Source organism: Mauremys mutica, chromosome 1, assembly GCF_020497125.1.
Source record: "Mauremys mutica isolate MM-2020 ecotype Southern chromosome 1, ASM2049712v1, whole genome shotgun sequence".
Lineage (NCBI taxonomy): Eukaryota > Metazoa > Chordata > Testudines > Geoemydidae > Mauremys > Mauremys mutica.
Window position 1 is genome coordinate 321,241,301 of NC_059072.1, and position 22,721 is coordinate 321,264,021.

The window sequence follows — 22,721 nt, forward strand, 5'->3', positions numbered from 1 at the left end:
GAAATTCATTCTCTTCTCATGGGAGGCCTGAGGCTGAACTGAAAGGAATGTTAAAAGTCACAGGTGGGTTCCTTGACAGAGCCTGTGTGACAGACACATTTCCTGCCCACACTGTGGGCTTGATCTTGCTCTCATTGAAGGCAATGTGAGAAATCCCATTGAATTAAATAGGAGTAGAACTGAGTCATCTTTGTGGTTCAAGCCACTATTATTAGGCACCAATTTCCATAAACATTAGATTCATTTATTAATTGGGTTTATTTAAGGGGGAAAAAGGAATATACTACTTGTTTTAGATGCTTGTATTGTGACCATATTTATTATTATCGAGTGAACTGTACATGTTAATAAAAATGTATTTGTTCTCATCTTCTTTCAAAAGCTGGTAATGTTCTTTTTTCTTTTAAGCACTCTACCTGAGTCTCCATTTTAGCCCAGAATATTTCTAATTACCACATTGCTCCTTTTAAAACACAGAGAAGAGCCTTGTACCACACACTTATTATTAAACCCTCAAACACAGTCATCTTCTCTTGCCATGAAATAAGAGTTCACATTTATATTTAATCCAGTAGGCCCTATTATGTTAACCTTGCCTCATTTTTCTATCAGGATAGTAATAATAATTGAAGGCTTCTTCCTGTTTAAAGCAAATGAAGACCAAATGTATGGAATCGTGTTTAAAAGATTTATTCTCAAAAAGGACTGTTTTGCTGTGACTTTTTTTTAACATTTTGTTTGTGGGTAATAATCTGTCAAAATTACTCTCATGGAAAGGAAGTTCTTGGAATGGATTTAATAGCTGATCTAAATTTCATTTACTTTATATAGAGAGTTGTAAAATGTGAGGCTATTTTACTTATGTCCATTTTTCTTTTTCTAGTTTTCTTACTTGGAGAAACTATTATTAGTCCATGGAGCCTGGAGTTACAATCGAGTGACCAAATGCATATTGTATTGCTTCTACAAGAATGTGGTCTTGTATATTATTGAGGTAAGAACAGTCAAGAGGATGGACTTTGGCAAACAGTAACAATTGCAATTAGTAAATTAAAATTAAATTATTAACATTTAATTTTGAAGCAAAAAGAAATGCTCTCTTTGCCTGACATGTATTCATTTTGTGGAGTTCGCTGCCAAAATATGTCACATAGCGAAGCTGGATTTTAAAAGAGGTTGGATACATTTATGACCTTTAATACTATGTGTAGTTATGCCTGTTAAGATTTGGGAGAAATCAAATATCATGTTTCAAACTGATTGTAGCAATGGTCAGGAAGAATCATTCCCTAATGGACGTTATTGCACATTTGGCCGTGTACATCAGGAGGACACCAGATTTGATGGATCAATCATCTGATCTGGTATGGCAAATTCCGTGTTGCTGAACCAGTGCTCAAAATCATTTAAAAAAAATAGTTGAAGGTTTTTCTTCATTCTTTCCAATAAATAGATTTTAAGAGAGGGATAATAAACAACAAAGTGAGAACCTTGTAATTAGCCAGCCACTTAGAATAGGTTACAGGAGACAGTAGGTCAGAAATGTTTTACTGTTCAATAAATCATACCATGGTCGGTGTATATATCTGATTCCCTAAGGGTCTGATAATCTTTATGCATGTATTATTCTCATGGAGAACAGAAGTTCTCAGCAAACATGTTCCATTTTTTTCTTATGTATCTGAATGACCTCTACTTTTGGAGTTTATCATTTCCAATACAGTTCAAAGTCTATTTACTACATGTGGTCAGCTGCTATAGTATTGAAGAGTCAAAGTATCATTTCCAACTGCTTCTATGTCAGTAGTGCATTCAGCCCATCAGTACCATAGTACTGTACTCTCTTTTGGTGTGAGAGTAGTATAGCTAAGAATGATATACAGCAATTTCAGTTTTGCAGAATAGTATGGAGAGACACTAGTTTCTCATAAAACAATGAGGAGTCCTTGTGGCACCTTAGAGCAGGGGTGGGCAAACTACGGTCTACAGGCCAGATTCGGCCCCTCAGGGCTTTGGATCCGGACCATGGGATTGCCCCCCCGTGGCGCTGCGGGCCTGGCACCGCTCTCAGAAGCAGCCCCCGGCCGGGGTGGGTGCGCAGAGGTTTATGTGTGCATTGCCCTTACCTCCAGGCACTGCCCCCCACAGCTCCTATTGGCCAGGCATGGGGAACCACGGCCAATGGGAGCTTCGGGGGAGATACCTGGAGGCGTGGCAAGGACAGTGCACGTGGAGCACCCTACCCCCAACTCCCTGCCCTAAGCCCCCTGGCTGCACCTCGCACTCCTCCTGCACTCCAACTCCCTGCCCTGAGCCCCCTCGTACACCTAGCACCCCTCCTGCACCCCAATCTCCTGCCCTGAGCTCCCTGCACCCCTGTGCACCCCAACCCTTTGCCCTGAGCCCTTTTCTGCACACCACCCCACACACACACACACACCCCGCACTCCCTCCTGCACTCCAACCCCTTGCCCCGGCCCCACATACAATTTCCCCACCCAGATGTGGACCTCGGCTCAAAAAGTTTGCTCACCCCTGCCTTAGAGACTAACAAATTTATTTGGGCTAAGGTTATAAATTCTCCTTCATTATAAGAGAGATTCTGATTGTCCTCTGTCTTTGCCAAAACTTAAATCCATGTACCTGATATTTCACAGGCATGATCTTACCATAGTGTAGAAATTTTCATAAAGTTTTCAGACAAGGCATTTAGGAGATGGGAGGGTTCTAGCATGACCTGATCTTACTCATTGAATATTTTTCTAGCCAGTTTTTTGGCTCATATTTACAAAGCCATTTTCAATAAGGGGATCTAATTGTTGCTGGAGATGAGAATAATTGTATTCATTAGTGCTGAATAATTAGTATGAATAATTAATGGGGCATTGCCAATTTTTTTTTAAAATAGGCATTTTTTTCCCTCTCTTTGTTTGGAATACCCTTAGCAGCTTCACAATTACGTTTCTTTCTCTAGGAGTTCTATTTCCATTTCATAGACTTTTTAAAAAAAAAATACTGTGTTTCTTATAGGTGAACTTTGTCACCTCAAGCCTGAGGTGTTTCTGCTAAATCTTCTTGTTGTGGGGAGGGGTCTTTCTAACCATAAGTAAGGCTAAGATTTAGTCACAGGTATTTTTAGTAAAAGTCATGGACAGGTCACAGGGCAGTAAAAAAAAAATTCACGACCCCTGACCTGTCCATGACTTCTACTATAAATACCCCTGACTAAATCTTAGGAGCTCTGGAGGACTTCAGAGGTGCTGCTGGTGTTCTGGGCTTGTGGGGAGCTCCAGGCATTGCTGGTGCTCAGGTGCCCGGGGTGCTACTGGTGCCTAGGGGGTGGCAGCCCAGGGTGCCACTGGTACTTGGGGGAGTGGGGAGGGGAGTGGTTGGGAGGCAGCTTGGGATGCCGCTGGTGCTCCGGGGTGCAGGGAGGCTGGGGCTGCTTGGGCAGCCCTGGGGTCAGCCGCACTGGCTGCTACAGAATTCACTGAGGTCCCAGAAAGTCACAGAATCCATTATTTCTGTGACTCCATGACAGACTCGCAGCCTTAACCATAAGATGTCCTGAGATGTTGCTTAAAATGCATGTCTACTCTGAAAGTACCCTGTGTAAAGATGGCCTCTTCTTTCTATCCTCATCTGCCTCCTTTGGATGTTCAGAGTCCTGTCTCCTTGCTTCATTGACAAATTAACTTTTACTCCTTTCATTCTGTTGGCACTGCAGAGCCAGTACAGCTAAGAATGAGATGGATTCCATTCTGACTAATGCATCTACATAACTGAATTGTTAATAACAGTAGTTTCTGTTGCATGGCCATATTATGCCCCCAGTTACACCTGTACATCTGCATTACATATATGTAAGATTCACTCACAAGGAAGTTGCTGCTGGCAATGGGGTATAGGTGGGAGCAGAATTTGAAGCCCATGGGGTTGCACCTGTGTAACTGAGGGCAGGAACTGACCTACAGAATTGATACTAGTGATGATACCCAACCCTGAGAGCACTCATTTTTGATTTTCAGCTGCCATGTTGAGTTTTCAGCACTGGCACTTTGGAAAAAAATTATATTTATAAACTTAGCAAAATTGACCTCGAAATTGAGATACAACAAATATGGAACCCCAGGCCACTATCCCCGGAGTCACTTTCCAGACCACAATTAAACTTTTTGCTTTACACAAGAATGACGTTTTGCATTTTTAGCATGAGGCCTTTGAGTGCCATTCACTCTTTTTGTGGGGTGGTGAACACAGAAAAGAGAAGCTCCACCATGACACAAAACCCACAGCTCGTGAGACTCCCCCCTCTGTCTACAGTCGTGCACACCCTTGAGTAGCTGCTGCAGTATTATTGTTTGTTCCCTGACACTCTGAACAAGCTCGGGCTTTACCTCCCACTGTCTGTTTTGACTTGCCATGTGCAGAGAGATTTTTCTTCGACATCACAGTGAAACCATCATTCCAAGCTCATTTTCAAAGGACTATTCTGAGTAAATATTTTTAGAGTTGAACTGAAGAGCATGTCTGTCAGAGTGACAGGGCTGTTAGTTATGCTTTTTCTACTGTTATGTGTTTTATTTCACTGGAGGTTTAACACCTGAGGTAAGCTTTATGTAACTGAACTTCACAGGTCTGCAATACCGAGTCTCATAATTCTTTTTGTTCCTGCCTCCTCTCATACAAGCCACAGAGTAGAAATAAGAGATTGTTCTCAATGAGGAAGCCTGAGTACAAACAGGCATGAAAGTCAGAGAGCTTCAGTTAGGAGAGGAGCAAATATGGGTTAAACAAAGAATGAAGAACTGTCTGAAGAACTTGTCCTTTGCCCTCTTTCTCCAACATCTCTGGGTGCATGGATCATCATATAGCTCAAAACCAGTAGCAGATTTAAAAATTGGTCCCAGAAATGTACCTAGTGAGATCACAAGGAGGAATCTAGCAATATCATCGCACTCACCGTGACTTTCCACGCTTTGTGATTAATTTCCTCCAACTCCTTGGAAAGGTATTCAAAATTCTGGGTCTAAATATCCAATGCACTCACCCTTTTTGTGCTGTAGGTGTTACTTGTACTAGAGTCTGCTGAGCTGACACTGGTCACTTCTTTGTTCAATGGGTGTGATGGTATTTTTGTGAATGGGGGTGGGGTTGTATTAAGTTCTCTAAATATGTGAGCTTGCTGTTTAGCTGCATTCATTGCTGCTGGAATGTACACTCATATTAAAGCTGTCTCCTGTGACAAGAGGACTAAAATGTTGGAGCAGAATAGAGCCCTTAGATGAAAGAGAATGTAGGAAAACATCAAGAAAAAACTAAGTCCTTGTACTTTGCAAATTTGGATTGGAGCCCATTTAATGTTTGTGCTTTTTGTTTTTAAATGAAGTGAACTTTAATGCTAATGAAACGTCCAAGAATGACAGCCCTGGAAATTAAAGTCTTTTGGGCTCGATTCTCCTTTGCCCCAAGGCCCCTATGTGCCATTCTGGCAGTGTCTTAAAGAAGATGTAAATGTAATTTTCACTCACTTAAGGCCCAGTTATGCAGCCAGTGCAGTTCAAAGAGACCTTTCTGTAAATGAGAATCAAGCCCTCTATCCATAGAGCAGGTTCAGCAAAATCAGCAGTGAAGTTTCCATGTTCTGCCAGGCACTGAACTGAGAGGGTAATTCTGTTTGTAAAATGACCAAGATGGTAAGAGGAGCACAACCCAAATAAAATGCCTTTTTGCCAGGTTCACTCCTAGATTCCTGTTGTCTGTCTGCAGGAGAAGATTACTTAAATCTTCACACTGCACTTTTATGCTGTCCCAGAGTCACCCCTGAAACATGAAGTCAGCAAACAGACTCTACAGACAAATAGCTGGGCCTCATTACAAGTCTCCATCCCATTCAGTTATTTATTTACCTGACTTTATACCAGCTGGTGAAATAAGAGATCTATCCAACAGATGTGAAACAGATATTTCACTACAGATGATATCAAGTCTCTCTGATGATATCAGAGCTATGATAGATATATAGCTGATTTCAAATGTAAAAGGACACCGGAACCTCTTTCATGTCATGCTTAGAAGTTGAAACATGACAAGATCAAAGAAGATACCAGAAATGCCAGGGAAAAGTTCAAACCATTCGTGAGTGGTACCTTGATCAGTATATGGAAGGCAGTGGCCAGGTCAGAGAGAATTACACAGGAAAGGAGTGCTGGTTCCTTCATTGGAACAAATGAGTTAAGTTAGTACAGTAAAGCCTACCTGCCCCAATTAAGGATCAAGGCCCCCTTGTACTAGGTATTGTACAACAAATAAAAATGATTGTGAGACCTCTGAAGCACTGTCTAGGACTGTGACAAGACTCAACAGGTGGAAGAAACTGAGAAGGGGTACTGATGGGAGGATGAGGTATCAATAAGAGGAATGAGTTATAAATAGCACTTTTCTCAGCTCACCATCTGCCTAGCCATTGTCAGATGGCCAGGTTTTCTAGTCATCATGACAGATATAAATCTTAAGGCAAGATCTGATGATGGTAGCTTTATAGATTTTAATAGGTTTTTTTCTATATGTAAAGGCAGCAAGGGAGAAAGCGAACAAATGTGCTAGAGGAGAATAAGGCACTAAGCCATCAGCCTCATAGTTTTCCCATTTGGAACTCAATTAAGCTCTTAAAAAAAGTCTAAGTAAAATTATTACTGCTTAGATAAACATACTTTTAAAAATGTGTCAGATTTGGGAGCAGGGGCGGCTCTAGCCATTTCGCTGCCCCAAGCACAGCGGCACGCCGCCGGGGGCGCTCTGCCGGTTGCCGGTCCTGCGGCTCTGGTGGACCTCCCGCAGGCGTGCCTGCGGATGCTCCACCGAAGCCGCGGGACCAGCGGACCCTCCGCAGGCACGCCTGCTGGAGGTCCACTGGAGCCGCCTCCCGGCAACCGGCAGAGCGCCCCCCGCGGCATGCCGCCCCAAGCACGCGCTTGGTGTGCTGGGGCCTGGAGCCGCCCCTGTTTGGGAGTCCCACAAGATTGGGTTATGCATAACCTGTGAAGTCCTCCTTGTGACCACCCTTTTGGACCTGTCCAATAGATTACTTAGCCTGAAACCACATTTGAAATAGTTAAAGCAGCATTTTGTTTTTAAAATGCTGTTTTTTGTTGTAAAAACACTTTAAAATCTTAATTTTTATCAGAAGCAGCCATAAGGATTTCATCCTTGGAATCTAAAATGGCAGAGAGGATTCAGCCTATCCCCTAAGACACTACAAAATATCCAGGTCTGACATTTTCAAGTGGTAGGTATCATAATTGAAGTTATAAGAAGTCATTTTGTAACAAATTTTTCTAAATAATAATACATCATTTTATCAGATATCCAAAATACAGATGTATTCAGGCTATGCAATTGTAGGGCCAAACTTTCAAAATCACTTAAAAACCTAGAGCTACACACAAAGGTATGCAGACAATTGAGTTCCTTATCGTGATTGGGCACACAAATTTGTTATTTACCCACACAAATAGCCACTTAGGAAACTTAAGTTTGTATGTGCAAATACCCAATCTACATGTATACTTGTAGCAGCAGGTGTGCCACTAATTAGACATAAATCTCACATACATAAATTTTTGCATACATCTTTAGGCTTTTGAAAATTTGGCCTTTAAATGTCTTCATATAGGTAAATGTCCATCTGTAGAAAAGAAGTTATTCTCAATAGATAATTGTACTGAACAACTCAGTGTATGGCTGTATTAGTGAACATCCAAATAATATGATTCAGACTTTAACTAGAGCATCATATCCTCATAAGAAGCTCAGATACCATGGTGATGGATGCAGTATAAGAACCTAAGTAGATAAAATTCAGCAGTTTGTATTTTTATACTTTAAAAAAAGTCCTTATTTCAGAGTTGTCCTTTTCTGTATGGAATCTCTTTTTATCAGCTTCATACCCAGGAGTAACACAACTTTTGCTGAAAGATCTAGGTCAGCATAAAATACAGCCAAACAACTAACCAGAAAAATTCAGTAAAACTATAATTAATTATTATGAAGGCTGTAAAGCAGATATTTAAAATGGCCTTCCAAATTGTTGTTTCAAATAAAATGAGATATGGTTTATGCATATCACATCACCCTAATCCAAAAATGTCTAGGAATTGACTATACCCTTTGATTTTTCTTTCTTTGAAAATGTATCCAAATTCCTCTTGTACCAGTGTACAAATGCTAGTCTCCATTACTGCTGCTGACAGTTTATTCTATGTTGCAACCCCCTGTTGTGTAAAGAAATTGTTTGAATTGCTCTTAGGTTAGTCCCTTCTTCAACTTTAATCCATGATTGACTTCTTGTTTTTGGATTCCTAATTTAGTATGTTAATCCCACGAGTTTTGAAGGAGTCAGTGAGAAAGATAAATCCATACTATTTTTCCTTTCCTTGCAGTAATGTATGCTGCACATGAATCATTAGAGGAGAGTCCATCTTTATTAAAAGGTTTTGCCTCAAGTGCTAGATTTAACATTTTTCAAATGTTCAACCACAAATGATCAAACACATACCTTTTTTGCTTGCTTGCTTGCTTGTTTGTTTCTTCTAAACATACTCTGGAATACATCCTATAGATGGCAGAGCTGTTAATTTTTCAACAGTCAAAGTACCATTATTATGAATGACAAATTAGGCTCCATGGCTAGGTCCCAAAATCTCTGAGTGCCTAGTGCAACATCTGCAAGTAGCAGTGCGTATTGCAAAAGCCTGGTGCGGGAAAGGATCTCTTTTGCTGTTTTATTTGTGGGAGGTATTATGCCTGGAGCTAAAAGAGCCCTTAGATGTGTATACCTTAGTTGGACATGGTGAATATGACAAATACAAGGAGTGGGTCTCTGTGTGTGAAGTTTTTGCTCTGTTCTGTATGAAATGTTCCAATTCCCACATGAAAGCTAATAAGAAGAGAAAAATGTTGATCCTGTCCTGTTAAATTGGTGTTTTTCTTGTGTATGAAATATATTGGTAATCAATCTCTTCAACTGTGGCTTTATCAAAGCAGGAATTCTATGTAGTAAATAAATACACATCTCCTGTATCTTATTAATCCTTGTCACTAATGGAAATGCATTTTAATCTTGGAAGGGCAGAATATACAGTATTATGGAGGCTAGATAAACTCTGATCATGAAGAATCATCCTGGAGAGATTAAGTGAAGTCCAGTGTTGTAGAAATGGTGGTTTTGTTTTGTTAAAAAATTATCTGAAATTACAATGTTCTGATGTGTGAAAAGATCAGAATCAGGCCTTGTGTGTGCAGCAAAAGTATTTTTTTAAATTTCAGGTCATATTATAACTAACTCCAACCCTGTTTTGTTTCCTGACACTACAAGTTAGTTAATTTGAAGCTATTTTTATTCTTTAGAATTCTTTTTAAACAATTCAGTAATTTTTGCTTGTCCTGTTACAGTAAAAACAAAGGGGAAGGTGGGAGAGTCTACTTTCCCTTGCACCGGTGTCAGTTCAGTGACTATAGTGGAATTATAATGGTTTCAGAGGAGAATCAGTTACAAACTGTAAATTCATATCAACATTAAAACATGTCAATAAGCCTGATCAGGGAATAACCTGTATTCAATCAGTTCGTGCTGAATTTAGCTGCATACATCCTACTGCACCAAAGGGACTGTCATAAGATGGCCCTGCCTGGAGTGCCCTCCTGTGGCAGGTGGTGACATGACAGGCACACCTGCCTCAGTTTCCCTTTTCAGAGTCCCCAGTCAATGCATGTAAGCTTGTCCTCTAGCCCATCAACAGAGTTTATTACCAAAACATAGTTCAAATAGACTACATTTGTGACTTTTGTTAGAGACTATTTCCCACACCTGCTGTATATAGTCATTAATACCTTGCTCTTCCCAGCAGGCACCCCCACCAGCCTCTCTGCTGGGAGTCCTCCTGTACTACACTCGGTGTCTTCCACCCCACCTAGCCTCTTTGTTGGTCCTCTTCTATCCCTCTGCCAGGACAGCCACTCCAGGCCTTCACTGTTCTTTCAAATGGGAACCCGCATAGCCTCTCTGCTAGGAGATCATCTCCACCAGGACATAAGCTCTCACTCCCCCTAGCAGCCCTTTCACTATTCATCTGGGTTCGGCCCTCCAGCCCTGGCAAGCTCCTCCATTGTTCCCCGCCTTCAGCTCTCCATCCCTTGGCTCCAACTGTCCAGTTTAGAGCCAGCAGGCAACTACCTCCGCTGCTTCTTGGCTTTCAGCCCTCTGGCTGTGACTCTCTGGCTTGGAGACGCCAGCCAACAAATCCCTCTTGCTGCGCTTCTGTCTTCAGCCTTCTCCCAAGAACTACAATCAGTCTCCCAGCTGCCTCCTTTTCTCCTGACAGACCCAGACCTGGTAAGCCAAGGCAGCATCATAGGTAATAATTCATGTGGTGGAAGAGTGCCCAAGCTGGCATCTGGAGGGCTGTCTACAATGCTTAGCCTCCTCAGAGGCCATCCTCAGGTTATGGAGCCTGGACATTGAGTTCTGATGTCTGCACATAAGAGACCATCTTATCACCATTCTGTTAAAAAAAACACTTTATTAAAAAGTCAAACATAGAAAAGTGCTTCAAAACTCATGCTTAACCTTAGTTTTGTATTTAGACATTACCTGTGCTCCTGTACGTTTAACTTCCCCACTCATGTAAATGGCAGCTGATGCAACTCATGGCATGAAAATAGCTAATGAATGGCATGAAAATAGCCAGACTTTGTTTCACACTAAAGGGCTAAAATCTTCCAATTTTAAAACACATATGCTTGCATGGCAGTTTCTAATATCTTGGATTCAACAAAGAGCTTCTAAACCTAAGTAGAATCACACACTAATGGATCCACTATGCCAGTGAGTCCTTTTGGCAGGAGTCTATCACCAAATACTCTGTCAGACAGTAATTTCATTTACAGTGGTTTATATTACAACTTTCCAAAGGAAGGAAGCTACTTTACAAATACATTTTAAAAATAGCTATTCTAACTAACTAATCATAGGGTGAAAAGCCCCGCCCCCCCAAATGCCAATCTCATAGTTTCAACCTATGGTAAGGAGGAAAAATACTGATGTAAACACACTTCCTCGATGAACAAGAGCCATACAGGACCTGGTTCTGCTCTCAGTTACTCCAGTATAAATCAGGAATAACTTTGCTACAGTCATAGGAATTACACCAGTATAAACCTGGTGTAAGTGAAACCAATTTTGGGGCCAAAGAGCCTATTACAAATATATCCTCTTTCCATACACAGTGCTGGATTTTAAAATAGCTTTCTTACAATTAGCCCCTGTCACAGGGTGGCTGGCTCCAGTAAATGAAATAGGTCCAGCTTCCCTGTGCCAGAACAAGTGCTCCCATTTTGCCAATTAAGAGGGTGGAGTAGTACCTGGTGGCTACAGAGTATAGGGGAAGATCTGAGGGGAGAGACCCAGAATCACAGGCTGCTCTTCACTCATCTCTGGAACATCTCCTTCTGGCCACATCTGGGGATTAGCTCTGCCAGGTCGATGCCCCTTCCTGCAGTTGCACTTCATCACTGTCTCAGTCTTGCTCTCTCAGGACTCTCCTGCTCCCACTTTGTGGCTTAGCCCTCTGGCCAGGTCACTATAGTTCTTCCTTTCCAGGGGGTGGGTATGTATCCAGATCTCTGGGAACTTACTGTCCCAGGCAGCCTTCCCTTTCACTGTGCCACTTCCACAGTGGCTGGTAGGAGAGCCCAAGCCCACCCTCTACACTGGGTTCCAGCCCAGGGACCCTACAACTAATAGTCAAAGCCTGCATGGTCCTAAATCTTACTGCTGTATCCCTAGGCTACTTCCTACCTGGCCTCCTCTCAGCCTAACAGTGACTGCAGCCAGCCTTCCTCTTTCTCTCTGCAGCCCCTTTCTGCTCTCAGCTACTGGGCTTTATATGCCCCTCCTGCTCCTGTCCAGCTGAGCTTCTTCTTTAATTAATCCTCATTGCTCCCTGGTTCCTCCTCCGGGTACAGATTATGCAGTAAATTGGCCCACCTAGCCACCTTAACCCTTTAGGGCCTTGTGGGGAGTGGATACCCCATCCAGGGCTGGTGCAACCCATTAGGCAACCTAGGTGGTCATCTAGGGCGCTAGCATTTGGGGGGCGGCATTTCGGGTCCTTCAGCGGCGACCGCGGCAGCCGGATCTTTGGCTGCCCCGGTCGTTGTCAGCATTTAGGCGGAGGGACCTGGGGCAGGGGAGCATGGGGAGGGCTGCCTGCAGCAAGTAAGGGGGGGCGCAGCATGCAGGGAAACCGCTCCCTGCCCCAGCTCACCTCTGCTCTGCCTCCTCCCCTGAGCACGCCGCCCTGCTCTGCTTCTCTCCCTCCCAGGCTTGCGGCGCCAAACAGCTGATTGGCGCCGCAAGCCTGGGAGGCGGGTGAAGTGGAGCAACGAAGGCGTGCTCGGGGAGGAGACAGAGCAGAGGTGAGCTGGGGCAGGGAGCTGCCGCACGGCTCCCCAGGCCCGGGGGAGCTGTCGCTGGCGGGGCGCCTCAGGGTGGAGGGGGAGTGGAAAGCCATTGGGTAGATGTTTAAGGCAACTCATTTTTCTCCCTGCCTTGCAGGCTGAAGCTCTGGTTACTAATAATTTCTTGGATGGACTGCATCATCTGTCTACAAGGAATAACTTGCAGCAGGTTGGCATGCCACACAGTGTCATAGGCTGTTGTCAGGTCAATAAGGTTTGCCCCAATTTTCCTTCCTGACTAAAATGCATCTTTTGTGTCTTGTCAGCTGCTTACGCTGGTGCAGAACCAATATAGGTCCCTAGTTGCAGGTGACTGTTCATGAAGTATTCCTACCTTTTCTTTAATTTGATTTAATCCAATCAATATTCTGAATTGTGTCTTGGGGTCCACTCCTGGAAACATATACCCCCATGGGATTAATGCTTGCTGCTATGACAGGCCTCATTGAAGCCAGTGAATACAGCAAACTAAGGGTACGTCTACACTACGGGATTATTCCGATTTTACATAAACCGGTTTAGCAAAACAGATTGTATAAAATCGATTGCGCGTGGCCACACTAAACACATTAAATCGGTGGTGTGCGTCCACGGTCCAAGGCTAGCGTCGATTTCTGGAGCGTTGCACTGTGGGTAGCTATCCCGTAGCTATCCCATAGTTCCCGCAGCCTCCCCCGCCCCTTGGAATTTCCGGGTTGAGATCCCAGTGCCTGATGGGGCAAAAATCATTGTCGCGGGTGGTTCTGGGTACAGCCTCACCCCTCCCTCCCTCCCTCCCTGAAAGCAGCAGACAAGCGTTTCGCGCCTTTTTTGCTTGGTGAACTGTGCGGACGCCATAACACAGCAAGCATGGACCCTGCTCAGCTCAATACCGCAGTCATGGATGTTTTAAACACCTCGCGCACTCTCGTGCAGTATATGCTGAACCAGGACCTTCAAACCGAGGCGAGGAGGAGGCGGATACGGCAGCGCGGCGATGACAGTGATGAGGACGTAGACACAGAATTCTCTCAAACGGCGGGCCCCTGCGCTTTGGAGATCCTGATGGTAATGGGGCAGATTCTATCCATTGAACGCCGATTTTGGGCCCGGGAAACAAGCACTGACTGGTGGGACCGCATTGTGTTGCAGGTGTGGGACGATTCCCAGTGGCTGCGAAACTTTCGCATGCGTAAGGGCACTTTCATGGAACTTTGTGACTTGCTTGCCCCTGCCCTGAAACGCCATAATACCAAGATGAGAGGAGCCCTCACAGTAGAGAAGCGAGTGGCGATAGCCCTGTGGAAGCTTGCAACGCCAGACAGCTTCAATCAATTTGGAGTTGGAAAATCTACTGTGGGGGCTGCTGTGATGCAAGTAGCCAAAGCAATCACTAAGCTGCTGCTACGAAAGGTTGTGACTCTGGGAAACGTGCAGGCCATAGTGGATGGCTTTGCTGCACTGGGATTCCCTAACTGTGGGGGGGGCGATAGATGGAACCCATATCCCTATCTTGGCACCGCAGCGCCAGGGCACCCAGTACGTAAACCACAAGGGGTACTTTTCAATGGTGCTGCAAGCACTGGTGGATCACAAGGGACGTTTCACACGTGGGATGGCCACGTGGGATGGCCAGGGAGGGTTCATGACGCTCGCGTATTCAGAAGCACTACTCTGTTTAAACGGCTGCAGCAAGGGAATTACTTCCCAGACCAGAAAATAACAGTTGGGGATGTTGAAATGCCTGTCGTTATCCTGGGGGACCCAGCCTACCCCTTGATGCCATGGCTCATGAAGCCATACACAGGCAGCCTGGACAGTAGTCAGGATCTGTTCAATTACAGGCTGAGCAAATGCAGAATGGTGGTGGAATGTGCATTTGGCCGTTTAAAGGCGCGCTGGCGGACATTACTGACTCGCTCAGACCTCAGCCAAACCAATGTCCCCTATGTTATTGCTGCTTGCTGTATTCTCCACAATCTCTGTGAGAGTAAGGGGGAGACCTTTATGGCGGGGTGGGAGGCTGAGGCAAATCACCTGGCCGCTGATTACTCGCAGCCAGACACCAGGGAGATTAGAAGAGCACACCAGGAAGCGGTGCGCATCAGAGAAGCTTTGAAAACGAGCTTCATCAATGGCCAGGGTACAGTGTGACTGCTGTGTTTGTTGATGAACACCCAACCCCCATTGATTGACTCATTCCCTGTAAGCAACTCACCCTCCCCCTTCGAGTACAGCTTACTTATGCAAATAAAGTCACTCTCGTTTAAAAATCATGAATTCTTTATTAATTTATTATAAAAAGAGGTAGAGAAGTAAGGGTGTGGTTTGGGAGGAGGATAGGAAGGATGGAGAAGGCCATTAAAAAAATTTCACATTAACGACAGCCTTCTGGTTGGGCTGTCCACGGGGGTGGAGTGGGCGGGTGCACGGAGTCTCCCCCCACGCGTTCTTACACGTCTGGGTGAGGGGGATATGGAACATGGTGAGGGTTGAGGGTGGTTATACAGGGGCTGCAGCGGCACTCTGTGATCCTGCTGCCGTTCCTGAAGCTCCACCAGACGCCGGAGCATGTCAGTTTGATCACGCAGCAGCCCCAGAGTTGCATCCCGCCACCGCTGATTTTCCTGCCGCCACGGCTGATTTTCCTGCCGGTCTTCCTGCTACCACCTCTCATCTCGGGTGTCCCTCCTGTCCTCACGTTCACTGGCCTCTTTCCTGTAATTTGATACCACGTCCTTCCACTCATTCAGATGAGCTCTTTCATTGCGTGTAACTTCCATAATATCCGAGAACATTTCATCTCGCGTCTTCTTTTTCCTCCGCCTTATCTGTGCTAGCCTTTGGGATGGAGGAGGGATGGTTGAAAAATTTGCAGCTGCATGAGGGAGATAAATATTTAGAAAGATACATTTTACAGAACAATGGTTATAGTCTTTCACAGTGAACAGCACTATTCACCTTACATAGCACATGTGATTTCCCTACAAGGTCGCATTTTTCATCTTAATAGTGAGTGCCTGCAGCTCTGGAGTTACAGATCTCACAGACACAGGTCCAGGCATCAGAATTCAGCTTGCATGCGGCCATGGTAAGCCACTGTCTTTCGGCTTCTGCAGTGATTTACCCCTCCCCCCCAATGCATGGCTAATACCACGCTAGCTCCCTGCTAATCAACACCCTTCCCACCCCCCCACCCACTGCGTGGCTGGTAGCTTGGGGAAGCCCCGCTGACCAAACACAAAAAAGATCATCGGCATTTCATTCCTCCCCTCCCCCCGCTTGGCTACGTGGAGGAAAGGATTTTTTTTTAAGCTGCTGCAGTCCACGAACCCAGTAGGAAAATGGCCATCCCCCTTAATTAAATTCCTGATTTTTAACCAGGTTATCCTGAACGATATCACTTTGCTGAGGATAACACAACAAGATAAAGAACGGATGCTTCTTGAATGCCAGCAGTCACCGGGACCATACGCTGCTATGCTTTGCCACGCAATGATACCTGATTACTTGCTACATGCATGGCGTGGTAAAGTGTCCTACCATGGTGGGCGGAACAAGGCTGCCTTGCCCAGAAACCTTCTGCAAAGGCTTCTGGAGTACCTACAGGAGCGCTTCATCGAGGAGGATTTCCTCTCAATCCCCGGACATGTTAACAAACTTTTCTAAGTAACTATACTGTATGCGAATGCATCCCAAGTCCTCAGGGCAAATCAATCATTAAAAAACGCTTGCTTAAAAAACAATGTTTGCTATTTGCAAAGGTACACTCACCAGAGCTCCCTTCCATGGCGTCATTGTCTGGGATAGTTGCTTGTGAGGGCTGGGAGGAGGGTAATTCCGTCAGGGTGATAAAAAGCTCCTGGCTGCTGGGGCTCACGGAGTGCTGTGTGCTCTCTGCTAGGTCTTCCTCCTCTTCTTCATCTTCATCTTCCCCGTCTGCATAATCCTCAGCCATGGCAGAGATTACAACCCCGACCTCGGAATCCACGGTCAGGGGTGGGGTACTTGTGGCGCAGCCCCCTAAAATTGCATGCAGCTCAGCATAGAAGCAGCATGTTTTTCGACCTGCCCCAGACCTTCCGTTTGCTTCTTTGGTTTTCTGGTAGGCTTGTCTGAGCTCCTTAACTTTCACTCTGCACTGCACTGAGTCCCTGCTGTGGCCTTTATCCGTCATAGCCTTAGAAATAGTTCAAATACTTTTTCATTTCGTCTTTTGGAACGCAGTTCTGTTAGCACTGAATCCTCTCCCCATATAGCGATCAGATCCAGTACCTCCCGTGCAGTCCATGCTGGGGCTCTTTTTCGATTCTCAGGAGACTGCATTGTTACCTGTGCTGATGAGCTCTGCGTGGTCACCTGTGCTGATGAGCTCTCCACGCTGGGGAAGCAGGAAATGAATTTCAAAAGTTCGCGGGGCTTTTCCTGTCTACCTGGCCAGTGCATCCGAGTTCAGAATGCTGTCCAGAGCGGTCAGTGGTGCACTGTGGGATACCGCCCGGAGGCCAATACCGTCGATTTGTGGCCACACTAACCCTATTCCGATATGTTAATCCCGATATTAGCGCTACTCCTCTCGTCGGGGAGGAGTACAGAAACCGATTTAAAGAGCCATTAAAATCGATATAAGGTGCCTCCTAGTGTGGACGGTTGTGGCGTTAAATCGTTTTTACGCTCCTAAAACCGATTTAAATGCCTAGTGTAGACCAGGCTTAAGTAACTCTACTCTGCTTCACTTTGCAGCTTCTTTTGACAAAATAGTCTTAACTTATTCCCTAAAAGGTTGTGTGATATCGTAGTGCTGTGTGGTATTTCAGCCCACCTGTGGTTGCATTTCATTGGTGTCTGAATTGAAGTCAACGGGACTGCTCCTGGTTGGAACTGTGTGCTCTGTAATAAGATATTGCAGGATTGGGCACTTTGATGTTACTTGAATATTGATAACTCCTAGCCTAGAGCATTGTACCTTTCATTGAAAGTTCTCCCAGGGCTTTACAGACATTCTCACAACACCTCTGCAAAGTATGATAAATAGGTATTAAGCTCGTTTTATAGACAGTTATAGTGGCCCAGGCTCAAGAATGTTGGAACATAAGCTGATGGATAACAACTCAAAAAGCATAGAGGAACGTTGGAAAGCAAATTGTAGTTGCCAACGTTGGAATGTAGCTGGCACGTCCACACCTTTAATGTCTGTAATAGAAAGAAAGTGCCAATAGATTTTTAATGATGTGATCAGGACTCAGAGGCAAAAGACCTAGCTCTTTAACTTGCCGACAAGACTTACTGCATCTAGGATTTCTTTGTATATCTCCCATCCAAGTAGTGAATTCAGCAGACCCAGCTTAGTTTGTGAGACCTGTCAGGATCTTGACACAAAGTTGGTAGGACAGTGAATTAATCTGCTGAGCAAATACAGGCTCTGATAGTTTTTCTGTACCACTGAAAAATAGTTTTTCCAATTCACTTGAATGAACACCAACAATAAAACGTTTCTACCCAGTCTCACTAATTAACCACCAGAGAGATTTATTTTATATGGGGATTTATAATAGGACTCTATAACCCAGTTTCTACTTGCATGTACAGAGTTTTGAACAAAATACATAATATATGTACAGAGAGCAGAATTTGGGATCTGAGATTCAGTGTACTGTTTTCACGTTAGTTCCTTGGGCTGAGCTGTGTTTGGCGCAGCTTACAAGGGTGGTGGTGGTGGCTGGGGGGGATGGTTTATGCCACCTTTATAATCCTCCTCTCTGAAATAGGGACCAACTGAGTACCAGGCAGATCCCCAGTGTAAGTTAGAGCAGCCTTAGGGCTGCTTTAAGCTGGCAGCCTGTTGCCCTAAGCAGCTACTTCAGCAGCCAGGGAGTGCTGGAGCATAGGAACACCTATGCAAGGAACTGAGGTTGGGCAGGGGAGTAGGGAGCAATGACAATTCCAGTAACAGGAAACTTGGAAATGGCAGAGATGCTTAATGACTTCTTTGTTTCGGTCTTCACCGAGAAGTCTGAAGAGATGCCTAACATAGCGAATGCTAATGGGAAAGGGGTAGGTTTAGAAGATAAAATAATAAAAGAACAAGTTAAAAATCTCTTAGAAAAGTTAAATGCCTGCAAGTCACCAGGGCCTGATGAAATGCATCCTGGAATACTCAAGGAGCTAATAGAGGAGGTATCTGAGACTCTAGCTATTATCTTTGGAAAATCATGGGAGACGGGAGAGATTCCAGAAGACTGGAAAAGGGCAAATATAGTGTCCATCTATAAAAAGGGAAATAAAAACAACCCAGGAAACTACATTAACTTCTGTGCCAGGGAAGATAATGGCGCAAGTAATTAAGGAAATCATCTGCAAGCACTTGGAAGGTGGTAAGGTGATAGGGATTAGCCAGCATGGATTTGTAAAGAATGAATCGTGTCAAACCAATCTGATAGCTTTCGTTGATAGGATAACGAGTCTTGTGGATAAGGGAGAAGCAGTGGATGTGGTATACCTAGACTTTAGTAAGGCATTTGATAGGGTCTCGCATGATATTCTTATTGATAAACTAGGCAAATACAATTTAGATGGGGCTACTATAAGGTGGGTGCATAACTGGCTGGATAACCGTACTCAGAGAGTAGTTATTAATGGTTCCCAATCCTGCTGGAAAGGTATAACAAGTGGGGTTCCGCAGGGGTCTGTTTTGGGACCGGCTCTGTTCAATATCTTCATCAATGACTTAGATATTGGCATAGAAAGTATGCTTATTAAGTTTGCAGATGATACCAAACTGGGAGGGATTACAGGGTCATAATTCAAAATGATCTGGACAAATTGGAGAAATGGTCTGAGGTAAACAGGATGAAGTTTAACGAAGACAAATGCAAAGTGCTCCACTTAGGAAGGAAAAATCAGTTTCACACATACAAAATGGGAAGAGACTGTTTAGGAAGGAGTACGTCAGAAAGGGATTTAGGGGTTATAGTGGACCACAAGCTAAATATGAGTCAACAGTGTGATACTGTATATTCCCATTGACTTTTTCCCACATACCTGTAAAAACTGTCAACAGTCTGGAAGAACAGGAGTAGGGATGAATTGGTGTTAATTTTGTCTGTCATAGTTATGACATTGGGTTCCTGCCTTTTGGGGGAGCTGCAACAGTTTAGTTTATGTTTGTTCTGTTTATTCTGATATATCTACTCATCCAGAAACCTGAGACTCTACTTCTCAGCCAGGGGATCAGTGTTAACAAGTCAGACAAGTACAGTCCAAGTCATAATACCAGAACATACAGTCAGTGTAGTAATGGTTAAAGTACAAGTCATTAATGCTGAGAGTGTTATTTGTTATTGGCGGTGACAGTTCCTTTTGGGATCAATCTTGATAGTAAAATCAAAGAGAGAGATTTTGCTAACAGTGTCATGACGTCACCAGCTTTTAGTTGCCAAAGAATGACAGGTGTCTAGTCTGACTAGTCAGCATGATGGACAGTCGCTGCTTTACTTTAGCTGGCATTCAGTTAAAAAAAATTCAAAAACTACATATGGTCTTACACCACTGAGAAACCTTTAAGACTAACAAATTTATTGTAGCATGAGCTTTGGTGAGCTACAGCTCACTTCTTCGGATGCATAGAATGGAACACACAGACAGGAGATATTTATACATACAGAGAACATGAAAAGGTGGAAGTATGCATAACAACAGGAAAAGTCTAATCAATTGAGATGAGCTCTTATCAGCAGGAGGAAAAAAAACTTTTTGAAGTGATAATTAAGATGGCCAATAGAAGGTGTGAGGAGAACTTAACATAGGGAAATAGATTCAATTAGTGTAATGACCCAACCATTCCCAGTCTTTGTTTAGGCCAGAGTTAATTGTATCTAATTTGCATATTAATTCGAGTTCAGCAGTTTCTCTTTGGAGTCTGTTTTTGAAGTTTTTTTGTTGCAAAATTGCCACCTTCAAGTCTGTCACTGAGTGGTTAGAGAGGTTGAAGTGTTCTCCCACTGGTTTTTGAATGTTATGATTCCTGATGTCAGATTTGTGTCCATTTATTCTTTTGCGTAGAGACTGTCCGGTTTGGCCAATGTACATGGCAGAGGGGCATTGCTGGCACATGATGGCATATATCACGTTGGTAGATGTGCAGGTGTACGAGCCCCTGATGGCGTGTCTGATGTGATTAGGTCCTATGATGGTGTCACTTGAATGGATATGTGGACAGAGCTGGCATTGGGCTTTGTTGCAAGGATAGGTTCCTGGGTTAGTGTTTATGTTGTATGGTGTGTGGTTGCTGGTGAGTATTTGCTTCAGGTTGGGAGGCTGTCTGTAAGCGAGGACTGGCCTGTCTCCCAAGATCTGTGAGAGTGAGGGATCATCTTTAAGAATAGGTTGTAGATCTTTGATGATGCGCTGGAAAGGTTTTAGTTGGGGGCTGTAGGTGATGGCTAGTGGCGTTCTGTTATTTTCTTTTTTAGGCCTGTCCTGTAGTAGGTGACTTCTGGGTACTCTTCTGGCTCTGTCAATCTGTTTTTTCACTTCAGCAGGTGGGTATTGTAGTTTTAAGAATGCTTGATAGAGATCTTGTAGGTGTTTATCTCCGTCTGAGGGATTGGAGCAAATACGGTTGTATCTTAGAGCTTGGCTGTAGACAATGGATCGTGTGGTGTGTCCGGGATGGAAGCTGGAGGCATGTAAGTAAGTATAGCGGTCAGTGGGTTTCCAGTATAGGGTAGTATTTATGTGACCATCGCTTATTAGTACAGTAGTGTCTAGGAAATGGACCGCTTGTGTGGATTGGTCTAGGCTGAGGTTGATGGTGGGATGGAAATTGTTAAAATCACGGTGGAATTCCTCGAGGGCTTCTTTTCCATGAGTCCAGATGATGAAGATGTCATCAATGTAGCGCAAGTAGAGTAGGGGCGTTAGGGAACGAGAGCTAAGGAAGCGTTGTTCTAAGTCAGCCATAAAGATGTTGGCATACTGAGGGGCCATGCAGGTACCCATAGCAGTGCCACTGACTTGAAGATATATATTGTCCCCAAAAGTGAAATAGTTGTGGGTGAGGACAAAGTCACAAAGTTCAGCCACCAGGTTAGCCGTGATATTATCGGGGATACTGTTCCTGATGGCTTGTAGTCCATCTTTGTGTGGAATGTTGGTGTAGAGGGCTTCCACATCCATAGTGGCTAGAATGGTGTTTTCTGGAAGATCACCGATGGATTGTAGTTTCCTCAGGAAGTCAGTGGTGTCTCGAAGATAGCTGGGAGTGCTGGTAGCATAGGGCCTGAGGAGAGAGTCCACATAGCCAGACAATCCTGCTGTTAAGGTGCCAATGCTTGAGATGGCGTCCAGGATGCCCCATCATCTCAAGCACTGGCACCTTAACAGCAGGATTGAATCTATTTCCATATGTTAAGTTCTCCTCACACCTTCTATTGGCCATCTTAATTATCACTTCAAAAAGTTTTTTTTCCTCCTGCTGATAAGAGCTCATCTCAATTGATTAGACTTTTCCTGTTGTTATGCATACTTCCACCTTTTCATGTTCTCTGTATGTATAAATATCTCCTGTCTGTGTGTTCCATTCTATGCATCCGAAGAAGTGAGCTGTAGCTCACCAAAGCTCATGCTACAATAAATTTGTTAGTCTTTAAGGTGCCACAAGTACTCCTGTTCTTTTTGCGGATACAGACTAACACGGCTGCTACTCTGAAACCTGAGAAACCTTTGTGTGCCTGTTAGTACCTGTGGGTCCCTGGATAGACTAGGTACCTGATTAACCAATGTCTTCCTTTTGAGCTCCTCTGTTTTTTTTCTTTCTTTCTGCTGCAGTGTTATGACTGAACATTTAAATCCACTAAATCAGGAAACAGAAAGGTGTGGTTCCCACGGCAACCATAATTAAGCTACATTTGAATACAGGAAGCTTATATAGTAACATAGATTATCTAGGAGGAATGCTCCAAGCTGTGGTTGTGAGAGCAATTGCTTTTTTTGTGCATGTGTGAATTTTGTAAAATCTGTATGTGAGGTCTGTTCCAAATGAAGGCAAATCCCCAAACTGTGTCCAGTATGACAAGTGCTGTTTTATTAGAGTGGGCTTTTGCCCACATATCTGCAGCAATGGCCAAGAGTCTGGAAGTAGAAGAAATGGGGTGAACTGGCATTTGTTTTTTCACAGCCTGAGTAATGCCATAGGGGTTCAGTTGCAGAACTGTAGTAAAATC

General features: G+C 44.1%; 1 protein-coding gene across 2 annotated transcripts in view; it reads left to right on the plus strand.

Annotated features, from left to right (window-relative positions):
- The window catches only part of ATP8A2 (ATPase phospholipid transporting 8A2), a 637,783-nt gene that overhangs the window by 421,037 nt on the left and 194,025 nt on the right, over positions 1-22,721 (plus strand). For both annotated transcript variants that reach the window (XM_045017301.1, XM_045017311.1), the window contains one exon: positions 884-994. In XM_045017301.1, the coding sequence (XP_044873236.1) occupies positions 884-994 (111 nt within the window). The remainder of the gene's footprint in view (positions 1-883; positions 995-22,721) is intronic.